General features: G+C 33.1%; 1 protein-coding gene across 12 annotated transcripts in view; it reads right to left on the bottom strand.

Annotated features, from left to right (window-relative positions):
• The window catches only part of PRPF40A (pre-mRNA processing factor 40 homolog A), a gene marked incomplete at its 5' end in the record, with an annotated part of 49,405 nt that overhangs the window by 15,856 nt on the left and 17,811 nt on the right, over window positions 1-15,738 (bottom strand). For 6 of the 12 annotated variants that reach the window (XM_080927789.1, XM_080927788.1, XM_080927785.1 and 3 more), the window contains 8 exons: window positions 60-224; window positions 602-666; window positions 1,119-1,227; window positions 3,359-3,721; window positions 4,615-4,639; window positions 6,015-6,068; window positions 6,339-6,459; window positions 7,557-7,667. In XM_080927789.1, coding sequence (XP_080783915.1) covers window positions 60-224; window positions 602-666; window positions 1,119-1,227; window positions 3,359-3,721; window positions 4,615-4,639; window positions 6,015-6,068; window positions 6,339-6,459; window positions 7,557-7,667 — 1,013 coding nt within the window. The remainder of the gene's footprint in view (window positions 1-59; window positions 225-601; window positions 667-1,118; window positions 1,228-3,358; window positions 3,722-4,614; window positions 4,640-6,014; window positions 6,069-6,338; window positions 6,460-7,556; window positions 7,668-15,738) is intronic. The other 6 variants (XM_080927787.1, XM_080927786.1, XM_080927791.1 and 3 more) reach the window with 1 other exon arrangement.

Consider the following 15,738-nt stretch of genomic DNA (forward strand, 5'->3'; position numbering starts at 1 on the left):
TTTGGATGCGCAGGACAGAAACAACAGGGAAGCACTTTCTGCATCATTAGAAACCTCACTTGTATCTGGTTGTGGAAGTCATTTTTTCATGATTTTCAAGAAAACGCTGAAAGGATTCCTTAGCTTCTTTGTATTTTGATCTTGCTTCTTCTTTCTCTTCTTTCTCCGTCTGGACTTTATAGGCATTAAAGGCCTGCTTTTTCTCACTCAGCTTTGCTAAAGCACTAAAAAAGAAAAAAGAGTATATATATATACACACACACACACACACATACATACATATATATCTATATCTATATAAAAGAATAAGCATAGTGGCTGGAGAAGAAATGTTAAGAACATTTGTATAATTTATTGAAGATATGAAACAATACTAAAAAGCAATTTCTAGTTATAAAATGATTTTAATTTCATGTGTAGAACAGTGCTTAGATTGTAGGACAAGTCTACGGTCTTTTGGGTTTTTGGCTGTAGCATAAAATACCTCAATTTACGCCAACTACAAAGCCATGAACAATTCTTCATGCAGTTAAACTGTTGTATACAATTTTAAGTGCCCTGGGATTAATGTCAAAAGTAACTTTATAAATCATTGTATTACCTGTATCGAGGATCATTTATGATCATTTTCATAGCTTGCTCCCATGAAGCATTGGAGGGTACCCGCTGAAAATTATTTAAATGAAACAATTATTATCTTATATAAGAACACAGAGAGTAGTAGTATCACGGGAAGCTAAATATAATGCTCACTGTAAATATCAAGCATCTAATTTTGCAGATTTTTTTAAGGTCTAAAACCATTTTCAATGATGCAACTTTGTAATGAAAAGAAAATTCACACTCAAACTGAAACAGTATTTTTCTGTATTAGTCCACCAACAAAAGGATAATGATTTCAGTTCTTTGAAAAAAAAATTTATTTATCAAGGCAAAAAAAAAATGTTTGTGAAATTAATACCTTGTTAAGTTTCACAAAAGAGTTCTTCAATTAAAACACAACAAATTTAGTTTGTTTTCAGTTACAACAGTTCAAGAGATTAGTATTTTAAATAAAGGCGCCAAAGAGAGCATTTATTATGAAATTATTACATGTTACTTTAAAAATCTATTAATACCTTTTCTTTCAACAATTCTTTAAATGCTTGCTTTGCCTCTTCCTTTGTATTCCAAGTATATGTTTTTTTTGCTGGTTGGCTCTCTTCTTCTTCTTTTTTAGGAGTAAAACTAGAGAGACAGAAATTTAAACATGCTATTCATAATTTCAGTAACTATTTTCTGCTTAGAAAATCTCCGCATCATTTAGCTGCTTGAAGTTGCCCGAACACTTGACAATTTTAGAAGAAAGTTTCTTACACGAACCCTAAAAATAGAACTGTCTGAGGCCAAGGACATAAAGCTATAGAATTTCTGTAACATTTACCAGACCCTACGCAAAGGCCAAAACAACACAGAACTGCACTAAACTGATTTACATCACTAGTTGACATGTTAATAAAATGGCTCATCATATTTATTCATGTTTCACATTTAATTCCTGATAGTTTTGTATGTGTACATAAAACTACAAAGAATGTAGAGAACAATAAATGATCAATTAGCAAAATCCAGCTCGGTTATATTTGCAAATGTTAAAATTAGAATCCAACAGTGCTAACTAAGCCTTGTTGTTTTGGGCAGATAATACACTATGGCACAAAAGCCAAGAAACTCTAACCCAGAACTCCACATAAATATTTGGAATATTGTGAAATATACTGCTTAACAGTGATTTCAAAAAGAATTTAACACAGAATTATCAACTACGTGTTTGGGATCCTACAGTAAACTTAGAAAGTGTAGTTCACTGTAAAAATGATGGACGCGACACTGCAGTAGATACGGACACAGGATGTAACATATGCAAATGTAGCACTCCTTAAGTGTCCCTACACAGAAGTTAATTACAATCATTAAGAAATTATGACACATGAACTAATACTGAAATGCTGCCAAGAAAGAATACTTGTTAAAATTATAAAAAATAAACTACTATTGGCCTTCCCCATTCATATAAATGAACGCAGCAGCATGATGAAAAATAACATAAAACATAATTGTGATGAAAATAGAAAATTTTCATTATACTTGAAGTAATGTACCATGTAAACTATATTATATTATGTACTAAAATAGAATAGAAATATATAGAAATATGAGAATATGCACAAATTACATGTAATTATCAAACCAAGTTGCCTAAAGTGTTTTGAGCATCTCAGTATTTAAAAAGTTCCAGCATAAAATGTATTAGAATGATAACTAAAAATCTTATCTCAGAAGATGTCTTCACTTGAAATGATGAAGGACCTTTCTGTATGCAAAAAATGTCTGGTATATATACATGTGTGAATATGTACACACACACACACACACACACACACACACACACAATATGCTTAAATATATGTACAGCCAAGGTCAGAAGAGCAAAAGAAAAAGTGGCCTTTACTCTAATTGTCTCCAAATATACCACCACATTTCAAAAAAAAATCTCAATATGACAACATTATACAGTTATTTGTGCAACTAACACAAGAGAAGAACCATTTATAGTAGGAGCAGAGAAATGGGCAGTGTGAGTACAATAACTGGATAACAGTGTTTGGTCAGATTAGTCTTCTAGTTATTCTTGCATCATATGGTAGAATAACTCAATTATAAGTCTTACAATAATTATAAAATTACTTCCTTACTTGTGATTTTTGTACAAAGTGCCTTCTCTTATCTGAGTCATTTTTCAAAAAAGTTATTCATATTTTTCAATTTATTTACAATAAACTGAAAATCAAACACCACCAATAACCCCAAAAGAATGAAAACAAGTTTAATTCTTCTCTATTTGGGCCAGCTTCTGATCTTCCAAGATTTATTTCTATGTTCAACACCAATCTACAGTACTTCTTGCAGTGCTGTACTGAGCACATAAAACAAAAGAAAATCAAATAACCTCTTACCAAAAATAAACATGCCATGGCATGATACCAAGCCTTTATTTAAAATACTGGAGTTTGTAAACTGCTGATTTTTTTGCCTTTTTGCCTTGATTTTGATTTTGTATAGTACATTAATATAGCATGAATTCTTTTAAATTTGTGCCTCACCCTACTCAGTGCTAATTGAGGTAAGATTACAACCTGAACAGATTACTTTCAAATGTTTGATGGCATGACACCACTGAAATTCACCTTTCTGAAATGGATCAACATTAGAAAACTTAAGTTTTTACCTAAACATTTAATAGACACTGACTAAATCAACAAGCTCTTACAGTTTAAGTCAGGCATTGATTTGCAGAAGTCTTAGTTACTAAACTTACTCCGTTACAGTTTCTTGTTTAGATGGTTCCTCTCCAGTGTTACTGGATACATCACCACTTAGATCTTGAATGGCTGTAGTATTAGCAAGCTGTGCTTGTTCCTCAGTTGATACAGCTACTGCATTTTCATTATCTACAGCAGTAGCAACAATGGAAGTAACTTCAGGTTCAGGAGCAACTGGAACACTTCCTACAGTATTAGCAGATGTGGTGGAAGTATTGGCATTAGCTGCTGCCGCAGCAGCTGCAGCAGCCGCAACAACAGCAGCTGCTGCTTCTGCAGCAGCCATGGTGCTCATAGTGGTAGGAATTTCTGTTGTAGGGACTGGGGCTGTTGATGTTGTAGTGCATTCTTCTTGCTTGCTATACATTAAGAGAGGGAATAAAAGGAATAGAAAAGGGGAGGAGGAAGAGGAAAGAGAGTGGGGAGAACTGGTCATTTTAATACTATATAAACATAATGCTACATTATACAGTCGTGACACCAATGGAACAAAGGGCTAAACAAGTCACTGACAGTACACTAGAAAGCCACCCCAAAAGACCAGGGTAAGACTATACTAAACGTATGTTTGCCTTAGAGACTATATAGCTATACCATCTAGGCTGGGCTCAGATTCATGAGGCTCAGGCAGTACTGTATGTAGCCTTAGTTCCCTTGAGTAGAACACTGTGCATTAGGTTACCACTTCCAATTTCTACCATTATTTTGCTTACAGCAAATGTGCACAGTAACATGAAATAGGCATTGATATAAATGCTTGTATTTCCCAATGCCCAATTCAATAAAACCTCAGTCTGTTACTTTGAATAACATTTGATATATAGCAAAACTTGTAAGAGCTGTAAAATCTACATTTCAACAATTAAAGAGAAACTTCGTAGGCTGGGGGTATATAGCTTAGTAGTTGATTGCTAACATATGCAAAAGCTATGGGTCTATTCTTCAATAGGACAAAAAAAGGAATTTAGTTTTATAAAGCAGATATATAGTTAGTTCACTCATTCCCAAAATGAGAAACTTAATTCACAAACAATGCATTCCATATTAATGTACTTGTCTAGCAAAACATACACTTGAATAAAGATAGTCCCTTCTTAATACTCCACTCCCTTAAGACATTCCAAAGACATCAAACCATTATCCTAGTCCTATCACACAGCACTCATATCCTTTTTAAAAAGAGGACAACTAAAACATGAATGCATAGAAATGGCCAAATTTGTAAACCATACTGATTTTCAAAATTGCTTACCTGCTTTCTTCAGCTTTGATCATGGCTATTAAAGAAAACAGAAAAGTTATCAACTAGTTTTAAATATAACCACTGAAAACAAACTTGAAAAAGAGATGAAAGTATCATAATTTCATTGGATTTAATTTACCATCTGACAATTTAAAACTTGCTTTAAAAAGCAAGTGCTTACTTTAGTTTCAAAGCCTCAATTCAATAATGAAACTTTTTACAACAGTGGTTGTGATTGTTGAGCTATCTTTTCCAGTGCTGATGATTCTAAAGGCTATTGGTCATGTAATCACACTCTGAAAATATTCATAATTTAGGAATAAAATAATATTAGCTCCATTATTATTATTATTCCATGAATGAGAATACTTTCTAAAAGACACTAAATTTAAATGATATTGAAAAAGAACTGATACTGAACTCATGAAATTTCTGGCCCATTTTTCGGATTAGCACTGACAAGCAGATAAGCAGCTGTGCAAACCAACCATTGTAGTCATATCAGAAATGAGCTTGATTCTCATAGATGAGCAATTTGGGATTCTAGTGATAAAATTATTATAAGCTCATGGTCAGACAATTTACATAGAGCTCTACAGATTTGAACACACCGTATTCGTCTACTATTCTAGGCTCAGGTAAAACTGAAATCTGTTGGTAAGACACATATCGTTAATTTTGTATCACTAAAGAATGAGGTGCTCCATGTAAGCAATGATGTAAATCTAAGTTTATGAATGTATTTTAAAACCTTTAACTCCTTAAAGGAAAATATTTCAGAAAATCTATTTTAAGATAAAAAAAAAAAAAGGGCATAAGAGGTAATCATAGCTAATGTGATCTAAAGTTGTAAGGTAATAATACCCTGCCACTTCTCTATAACCTTTTACCTAGCTGATCTAGATCAATTTAATAAAGGATTATGTTGTAAGGAGAGTAAAGTCATCACATCACAGAGTGTTACTTTATGGCCTGAGTATTGTTAGGTAACAATCTTTCCTAAATATTTAATGGTACTGAGTAACTCATCTTTCCTTCTATAAAATATATAATTCATATATTCATTTAACAAAATCAGTAAATCTGATGACATATGGACAAAATAAGTGACTGAAAATCAACTACTACCTACTCTCATGATTAAGCTTAATCACATATCCCATGTGTGCACCACCATTCTGAGGGATACTAAAAGTTTAGATGTGAACTTGTTCAACATTCATGGTTATTTAAAATACCAAAACACAAATTTGAACACTTTCAGCTCATTTATAATATAACTGTTACACAAAAGTAATTGTTTGAATTAATGTCTTTCACTGCAGATTTATCCATTCATGGTTAGTGAAAATTAGTGACATACTCTAAATGTTAAATATAACAGAAAATGAATTATCAAAGCAGCTCACCATGCAGGTTTGATTTTGTAATAAGACCTCCAGCAACAATGGTATTCTGGTATCCTAGTTTCAATAGAATCAAATCAAATAAAAGTCTATTTAAAATCTATAGAACTGAGATCTAAAGCAACAAGAAAATAAGAGCCCACAAAAATGTTACATCATTTCAAATGTGCACACATTTAATTATTTTTTTCTTTCTTTCTTTCTTTCTTTTTTTTTTTTTTTAAGAATAAGGTCTTAATTTGAATAATCCTATTCGGGGAGAACTATTTCCAGGTGACTAGTATATATACACAACAACTTCCCAGCAGAACAGTTTTCCCATCATACCTTCAAGATCTTCAAGTTCCTTAGGTTTGGCCCAGCGCGACTCTTTTGTTTGAGAATTATAGTAATAAGGCTTTCCAGAATCAGATTTGTACTCTTTCCATGGGCATTTAGATAATAGTTGCTAAAGAAGGGAAAACACTTTCAGCAAATAGTAACATACTCAACACCTCTGAGCACTCCCACTTGTTTTCAGTAGACATTGTCTACCGACTGTAACTCTATATACATTCACAGCATGATTGAAGTTGCCGACTATTGAATGTATAACTATTGAAGGGAAAGTAACTTGTCAGAAATAGTATACTTAAGAAATGCAAGGATGCTTCCTCAAAGTTAGGCATCTACCTGAATTCAACTGTGTGTACCTCCCCCTCTTACGTTCACCGTAAGTAAAAACCACCACCCATAATTACTGAATGGAGTGTTCATATATTAGTACAAATGAATAGAAAGTTTGGGGGGAAGTGAAATCTGACTCATCATCCGGAAGTTTTAGTGTCATTATTCAATTAATTTGTCATAACCCCGAGAGTATGTGTATATAAACAAGAAATAAATGTTATCTATCAACCTTCTTTCTCAAACACTATGTACACAGTAGACTACAGGAACAATAAAGTATGTGGAAAATACATTCAATTACTGTCTTAAGTTCTTTAGTTAAGGGAAATAAAAATGGAGTACCACTGGCTAGGTAAAACATTCATGGTGAAAAAGATCACCTCTTTCTGAGCATGAGCATTAAACGTGCAATACTGCTTATTTATTGCTTAAATCCTAATTATATCACATTTATCTATTTTGAATGTTGACGTGTATAACACAAAATAATACGCTTTCAGAGGCACCTCCACAAAGAGAAAATATTCTTCTCTAAGACAAGTATTTTGTAGATTATTTAATTTCATTATATCCAACTCCATGGTTAACTGGAACTGTTAACATATCTTTTAAAATTGCACAGGTCATACTATGTTGAAAAAAATTGTTTTACTCTTCAATTTATTCTTGAAACCTTGGAACACAGGATGATAATAAACAAAGTATGTCCATATTAAAAAAAACAATTTTATTCTTGCTGATTATTCTAATTATATTAACCCTCTCCACCCAATGTCTTAACTAATTAGAAAAACAGAGGAACTGGTCTTTGGAGCATATAAAACTCTAAGAAATATACCCAAGCTATTTAACAGTTCTGATTCTTCAAACATTTACCTCAGCAGGTGTTTTAAGATCATCTGGTTTTTCCCAGGTAGACTGTTTTGTTTCAGTATTGTAGTAGTAAGTCCTTCCATCAGGTGATTTGTGTTCTGTCCACATTGATTTCTAAAGAAAAAAAATAGACATGTAAATTACTCAGCAGTGAATATCTGTGAGGTAGCAAAGCATACAGAACACCAAATTTAAGTATAAAATGACTATTTTAACAGTTCAAATTACAGAATAATTTTTCAACAGAAGTAGAAAATGAATCAGAAAAGAGAATGTTAACATTTTACTCTTTGCACAAGATAATCCTCCAGCAATACAAATCTTCTCCAGTGGATAAAATATACAAGCTATGGACATAATGCAGGAGTATAATAAATCATACATTCATCTAGTCTAATTTGAAAGACTCCCATTCCCCCCACCCCCAAACACAAAAAACACAATTAAGTACTTGGACAAAGTTCTAAATTGGTCCTCTAATATTTTCATGTGAAACTGAATGTAAAACTACTCCTAATTAAGGATCTAATAACAGAATAACTTAGTAGTCTACTAAAACTTGAAAAAGAAGCCTCAGCCAAGATATTTTAATGTTGTTTGATTTACAGGACTTTTCTTGACATCAGCTTTTCACAGGTAACAAATCTAACCATGGTTCACGAAGGGCTACAAAAATGGTCTACATCTTTTTAAAATTTAAGATATGTAATATGCTAAGATATACATGGATGTAATGTGATTTTGGCGGTAAATGCAGATACAAATATATAAAAATATAAAAATGAACTTAAATATGACGAGTTGTACATAAAAACAGATATGTGAAGTCCAGGGTAGTAGGTAGCATGAGTTACTCTGGGCAGAAAAGAACTCATGTGAAAAAAAGACTATTGCAGGAGTAGATGATGACTCTAAATGTATTAACACTTAACTAAGATGTATGCTAGACCTATGTAAGCATTAACTCATATTTGTGTAACATATATTAAAAATGATAAGGCACTGTTGTATCAGTTTGCTCAGTCACAGGAGTATCCAATAGAGTATCAATAACACTGGTAATAAAACACACAATGTTAAGTGAGGAGTGAGCATCATCACCTGTATGTTACCATGGAGAGCGAGAGCACACGAACTACCTATTTCTTGGCCTTCAGAGATACAAGTTTGTTTTGCTGCTAAGTCCAGTGGATTTATCAGTGTTAAAGAAGCTTCCTTTCTCTCAAAGAGTAGTTAGTTTACTGCTGGGTAGGATCTGCTCAGATCTACAGGCAAAGTGTCTAGTTGTCTCTACTCATGATTTCAAGTGACGGAACAGTGCTTCTGATCGTTCCATTCCATTTAGAGACAACTGGGTGTCATCACCAAGTATGCTGTCTCTGTAGCTAGGTGGGATCCTGCCAGCTGACCAGCTACAGTGCTTTTTGAAGATAATGCCAAAATCTGAAATGGCAAGTTTTAAGAGTACATGAAGCCTTGCCACTGATAACATTACCCTTGACAAGTCTAGCCCTTGGCCCACATACCAACTGAAATAAAGGACACCTTATCCCAGAAGTCCTGTCCTTCCCTCAGAACTAATTAATGGGCAGGTAGAACTATCTGATTCTGTGTGGTTTGTTCATTCTTTTTGGCAACATACTTTTTAGTTATGAGACTGACAGGATGCACAAGATCTGCATAGGTTCACAAGATCTGCATAGGTTCAAACCAGATGAAATCTCAACATGAGAAAAAGACTTGAACACCCCCAACCAAGAATCTACTTGAAACTGCTATCTGCTAGTAAAGAGAAAAATCTGTTTTCTTAAATGGCATGTCCTAGGTGTAAAAACCACCCACCACCTTTCAGGGAAGAGGTGTTTGCTTGTTCGATTTTTGGGGGTAATTTTTTCTTTTATCTTTGTTTAAGAAAGAACATGAATTGCCAAGTTGATAGTAGCACACGCCTTTAATTCCAGCACTCAGGAGGCAGAGGAAGAATTTGTGGCCAGCCTCATCAGCAAAGATAGTTCTATGAAATCCAAGAAATACAGAAGTGTAATGCAATGTGAGAATCCTCAATTTTTGGATTTTTCAATATCTGTATCTAATAACTGAAGTGCTAAGCAATGATTCAATACTAATTTTTAAAATGCTCAATGTACCTCAGAGTGTCTTAGACCTGTTATTCTAGTACGTGGGAGAGAAAAAAAGAATCAAACCAGATTTATATAGTGAGGTCTAGGCTATTGGAGGTTAAACCCAAAATAAGATTAATCAATGACTTTACAGAGAATAAAGGAAACAGGGAAAAAAAAAAAAGGTTACCCAATAACTCGTGAAAATGTTAACAAAAAGATTCTCTGAAAAAACAAAACAAAAAAAGACAAGTGGAAATCTTGGCTAGACCTATAAATCAAATGAAAAGTCAATGGAAAGCAACACCAGGCTGAAAAAAAGACTACCAGGGATTAAAGACAAAATTCAAAAACTAACACAGACATCAATTATCAAGCAACAACAAAAATCAGGGTAATAGTTACATTCAAGACTCGAGATATCAAAACTAGCAATCTGTCATACAGAAGACTGAGCCAAGTTACAGATAAAGACAGAAAATTATCCAATGAACTTATAATTTAGGTAAAAACCTAAATTTAGGTAAATTACCTAAATATCTAAATTAGCTTACTTATAGTTTTCTTTTGGTAAGTCGTATGCATTTAAAATATATTGATTTCTTGAGGATTTTTAAAAGATAATTTGAATTTAACTTTCACAATATTCCCTAAAGTTCTACTAGATGTTAGTGTTATTTAGGTTTAAAAAAATGAATATAGAAGAATTATTTAGAATTCAGCAATTATCAGAAAATAAGCCACCAGTAAGTAAAATAACAAGCATAAGAAAGAAATGTTACAAAAGCAAATCCATCTAAATAACAGGAGACCCAGAATAAACTGATGTAAAACCAATACCTATATTCTGAATGCATGAAAGAAAAACAATTTTGATTTCATAATACACCTGAGGGTGTTGGAAAACCAGCATATGTACCTGCATATTCATTTGTTTGCATATATATGCATGTAAATTATTGGCAACATTTGATGAGGTTAAAAAAGTGTTTTGTCCTGAGATCTTGTAATCTCATTTAATATGATATTCTACATTCATTTTTCTAGCATTTTATGATTTCAAATTTTTTAGAGATGAATGAAAATTCATCTTATGTACCATTTTTTTTCTTTTTTGAGTAGCTTTTCTCTTTTTTAAATTCTTCTCTTTTTTTATTCAATATTCTCTGTATTTACATTTCAAATGTTATTCCCCTCACCCCCCTTTCCATCACCTCTCCCCATCCCCTTGCTTCCATGAAGGTGTTCCCTCTCTATTTATCTACTGGTGGACAGCTAGGTTGCCTCCATTCCTTGCTACAGTGAGTAGCAATAAACAGTTATCTCTAAGGTAAGATAAAGAGTTCTCTGGGTGGATGAATATAAGTAAAACAGTAAGTTCATTTGGTTGGTCTGTATTAATTTTTTATGTGTTTGAGTGTTTTGCTTATATTCAAGTCTGTATACTAACATGTGTACCTATGTTTACAAAACCCAAAAGGACATAGAATCAGCTAGAACTGGAGTTACAGATAGCTGAGAGCTACCACATGAGTACTAAGAATCAAACCTGGGTACTCGAGAAGAGCAAACAGTGCTCTTAAATGCTAAGCCATTTTTCTACTTCCTATTTTTATTTTTTTTAAGCGATCTTCATGTAGATTTCTACACACCTGCTTTAGTTAGCTCAGTAAGGTTATCATTAAATAGCCTCTCCAACAATAGTTGCCACTTATTAACAGCCATTCTAACTGGGTATTAATTTTGTATTTTTTGTCTAAGCCTGTGAAATATATCAATTTTTTTAGTCATTGCATCTTTAATTTTACAAGTATAGCCATTTGCATTATAGTTCTTAGTGTGTTTTTTTCCAATTCAAATGATTTATCATTAAGGGAAAAAAGGTCCCTTACAAATATACCTAGCTACTTAGGTCTTAGTTTATTTCAGAGACAGGTGACAACGAAGAATTGCTATCACAGGGTACTACATATTAATAGAGGGAGTAATTCATCAAAATATAACAACTGTAAACATTTATGCACCAAATACTGAGTGGAGCCCCTAATTTTATAAGAACACCAAGGATATAAATGAGCACATAGATCCAACCAGCAATAGTGGGGAACTTCAATAATACACTAATATTTAGACTGATCTTTAATACTAAGACTAGATAATAAAACATCAGAGCTAAGATATATTATAAATAAACTGGGCCTAACAGATGAAATATTCCAGTTAAGAGACAGAAAAATATCAATTTTCTCAGCAGCATATGGAACCTTCTCCAAAACTGATTACGTCACAGCAAGTCTCAACATATGTGGTAACAAATGCACATATACTAAATAATTCCTCATGTTCTTTAAGACCATAATGAAATAAAACTAAAAATCAGCAATAAGAGAAACTATAAAAATAAACAAAAATATTTGGAAACTAAACTACCCATTTTTAAAGTAATATTTGAGCCATACAAAGCACTGGAGAATAAATTACAAAATTCATAGAGAAATGACAATAAATACACATCCAGGCAGAACCTCTGATATAGCCAAGGCAGCCCTGATTGGTTTAAAAAGGTATGTGATCTTATTAACAAAAAAGATATCAAAAGAAACTTAATGATGCTCCTCAGAGATCTCAAATACATGTTTAACACAAGTGATTACTGTCAAACACAAATATTCACTTCCCACATTTTTCATAATGAATTACTTGCTGATTAATACTATGGAAATGTTAGACAAAATGCAAATTCAAGCATTTCATTTGAGGTCAAAATTTTTGCAAAGCAGCAGAGAAAACCCAATCATGATGCATCAATGATGCATTAAGTCCAGGAACTGCTAACAAAGAAACAAACAATACAGCGGGATTTGGAAAGTTAGCAAAGAGAGCCTTGAAGAACAGGAGCTAGGGCCTGGCCATCCAAAGCTGATAATAACAAATGACCATTTATAAACTAAACAGGAAGTAGCCAAAGAATTCAGCAGACCATTCAGCAGTCATTTGATATTTAAAGAAAACTGGAAAGGTGAAAAAGCTTGATAAGGAGGTGGGATGCTTTGTGAAGTAACCAAAAAATAAAATAAAATAAAATAAAAAATAAAACAAAAACCCTCCAAACCCTCATTTCCTCTAATTCTACACAAAAACCATTTCTTGAATGAATTATGATGTGCTATAAAACAAATGGCTATGAATCCTACTGCATCTGAGAAGTTATGTTCAACAAACTGATGAGCTGCACTAAAAAACTTACATGAGAGCAGCCAGCAGTGATCAATAAAGTGTTCAATTCTTCCCCCAAATGCTTAACCTCACATGATATAACCAACACTTCAAAAACTTAATGAATTGAATTATGAAGTTCAGTATTAATAAGTGATCGCTTTACAACCACCTCTTCAAACAGTTTGAATCCTTTTGCAGGGAATAAATATACTATAACCCAAAAGATATAAAAACAAACAAACAAACAAACAATTTGTTAAATTTAACATTCTAAGAATTTGTTAAATCCAGAAAGACTTTCCTGCAATGGGAATAAACAAACTTCATTTTGATCTAAAATTCATGTCTGAAACTGCATTTTCTCCCCCGCCCCTTTTTTGGTACTAATAAAATGCAATGAAATATTAACAAGTTCACAAATGATGATCAAGTTGGTTTCATCCAAGAGATTCAAACATAGTTCAGCATACAAATCAATAAACAGGATCTAAGACAGAAATTACAAATTTCTTTACTATATACAAGAAAACAACAAACCCAGTAAAACTCAGCATGCTTTTGAATTGGGGATGCAACTCAGTTGAAACGGGCACAGACTCAATCCCCAGTTCCACATAACAACCTGTTATGGCGATATTCCCTTATAATACTAGCACTTGGGAGGTAGAGTCAGGTTGATCACAAGTTCAGGAGCCAATATAAGGTACAAAGAGTTCCAGACCCTTTCTCCAAAAATAAAAAAAACAAAAACAAAACAAGCAAACAAAAAACAGAGGAAGGGTGGAAGAGAGAACCATACCTCAATATTAAAATACAGTATACATATAGCAAACATAAAGCCTGTATTATATGAAAATGAGAAAATCTCAAGGCATCTCTTCTAAAGTCTGAAAGGAAAAGGTATCAATTCTTTCTCCTTTTATTCAATGAAATGCTTGGATTCTGAGCAGTGGAGTAAGATAAGGAGATACAAAAAGGAAACATCAAATTATCTACCTACAAATGATTTTATCTATACCTAAGAGACCCCAAAAACTCCCCAGAAAACCTTCAAACATGACAATTTCAGTAAAGTAGTAGAGTGTAAAGTCAACATTCTAAATTAGTGGTTTATATATATATATTAACTATATAGTAATTTTTGTATATACAAATATTGAACATACTCGAGAAATAAAGAAAACAGTACTATATAGAATAGCATGAAAATATAATAATATATCTAGGAATACAAACAATTAAGGAGGTGAAATACCTCCACAATGAAAACTTCATTAGCACTAGCAGACAGACTTTCTCTATTCCTCATTTAGTATTAGGAAATGACTATTGTCAAAAGCAATGGACATCTTAAATGCAACCCACATCAAAATCTGAAAAACAATCTTCAACAAATTCAAAAATTCATATGAACATCCAAAGCATTATTGAAAAAGATCCCAGGACTCAGAGGTAGCAATCTCACTGAGTTTGAGTCCAGCCTCAAACTCAGTCTATATGGTGGGTTCTAGAACACCCAGGGGATACACAAAGACCCTTGCTGAAAAGTATAAAGGAACAACCAAAAAGTAGTAGGTCAACACCCAACTTTAAATTTCGCTAAATAACCACAATAAAAATGAACAAAAAAAAAAAAAAAAAAAAAAGAAAAAAAAAAAAAAGAAAAAAAAAAAAAAACCACAGCAAGATATAATTCACCTCACATATCTTCCTACATGAGTCTCCATAAAGCTCAGCTGACAATGAAAATCACAACTGCAGAATGAGGTTACAGGAAAAAAAAAAGTCAAATCAAACAAAAACCCTTGTCTTGTTAGGGCTCTATTGCTGTAATGAGATGCTAAAACCAAGATAAAGGAAACATTTAACTGGGCTGGCTTACAGTTCAATGTTTACTCCATTATTACAGGAAGCATGGTGGCATGCATGCAGACACAGTGCAGAAGAGGTAGCTGACAATTCTACATCGGGATCAGCAGGCATCAGAGAGAGTCAGTAAGTCACTATGCTAGACTTCAGCTTCTAAAAACGCAAAGCCCAATGCCAGTGACACACTTCTTCCAACAAGGCCATACCTACAGTAATACTGTTCCCAATGAGTCTATAGAAGCCATTTCATTCAGACCACCACAAACCTCAGAAATATGAAACCATCTGATCTAAACCAGGTGTAAAATACAGTGGAAATACGACAGCTTCAATAAATTATGCCTGGAAAACCGGATGGATATCCACTTAGAATGAAAATGGGTCTTCTCTAATTTCATAAAAATCAATTCAACGTAAATCCAAAAACTTAAAGCAAGACCTGAAATACACAATTACTCTAACCCAGGAAATAGTACAAGAACTGACAATGAGATTTTATCAAATTAAAAACTTACGTATAGCAAAAGAAGTAACAAGATAGAATGACAGATTACAGAATGGTAGAAAGTCTTTGCCAGATATTCATCACACAGATGAGGAGGAATATCCAGAATGCTTAAGAACTCAAAATTAAATACCCAAATAATAGTACAATCAACAAATGGACAAGTGAACTGAGCCAAAACTGTTTTTGTTGTACTTTGCTGGCCTCCATTAAAGTAATATGCATACCTTGGCCTCCCCAAGTACGTGAATTAAATCCACGTACCACCTCACCCAGAAAGCAGACAACTCTTAAGTAAAAAAGGCCCATAAATATGAGAGAATTACTCAATATTTTTAGCTAAGAGGAAAATGCAAAGTTCTAACTCCAGTCAAAATTGGAATTGATAAGAAAAGAAAAACAAAACAAAACAACAAACTACTTTAGTTGAGGCTTAATAGTGATGTGTTTGTGTCACATTGATAAGAGGTTG

Source organism: Micromys minutus (genome assembly GCF_963924665.1).
Source record: "Micromys minutus genome assembly, chromosome: 13".
Lineage (NCBI taxonomy): Eukaryota > Metazoa > Chordata > Mammalia > Rodentia > Muridae > Micromys > Micromys minutus.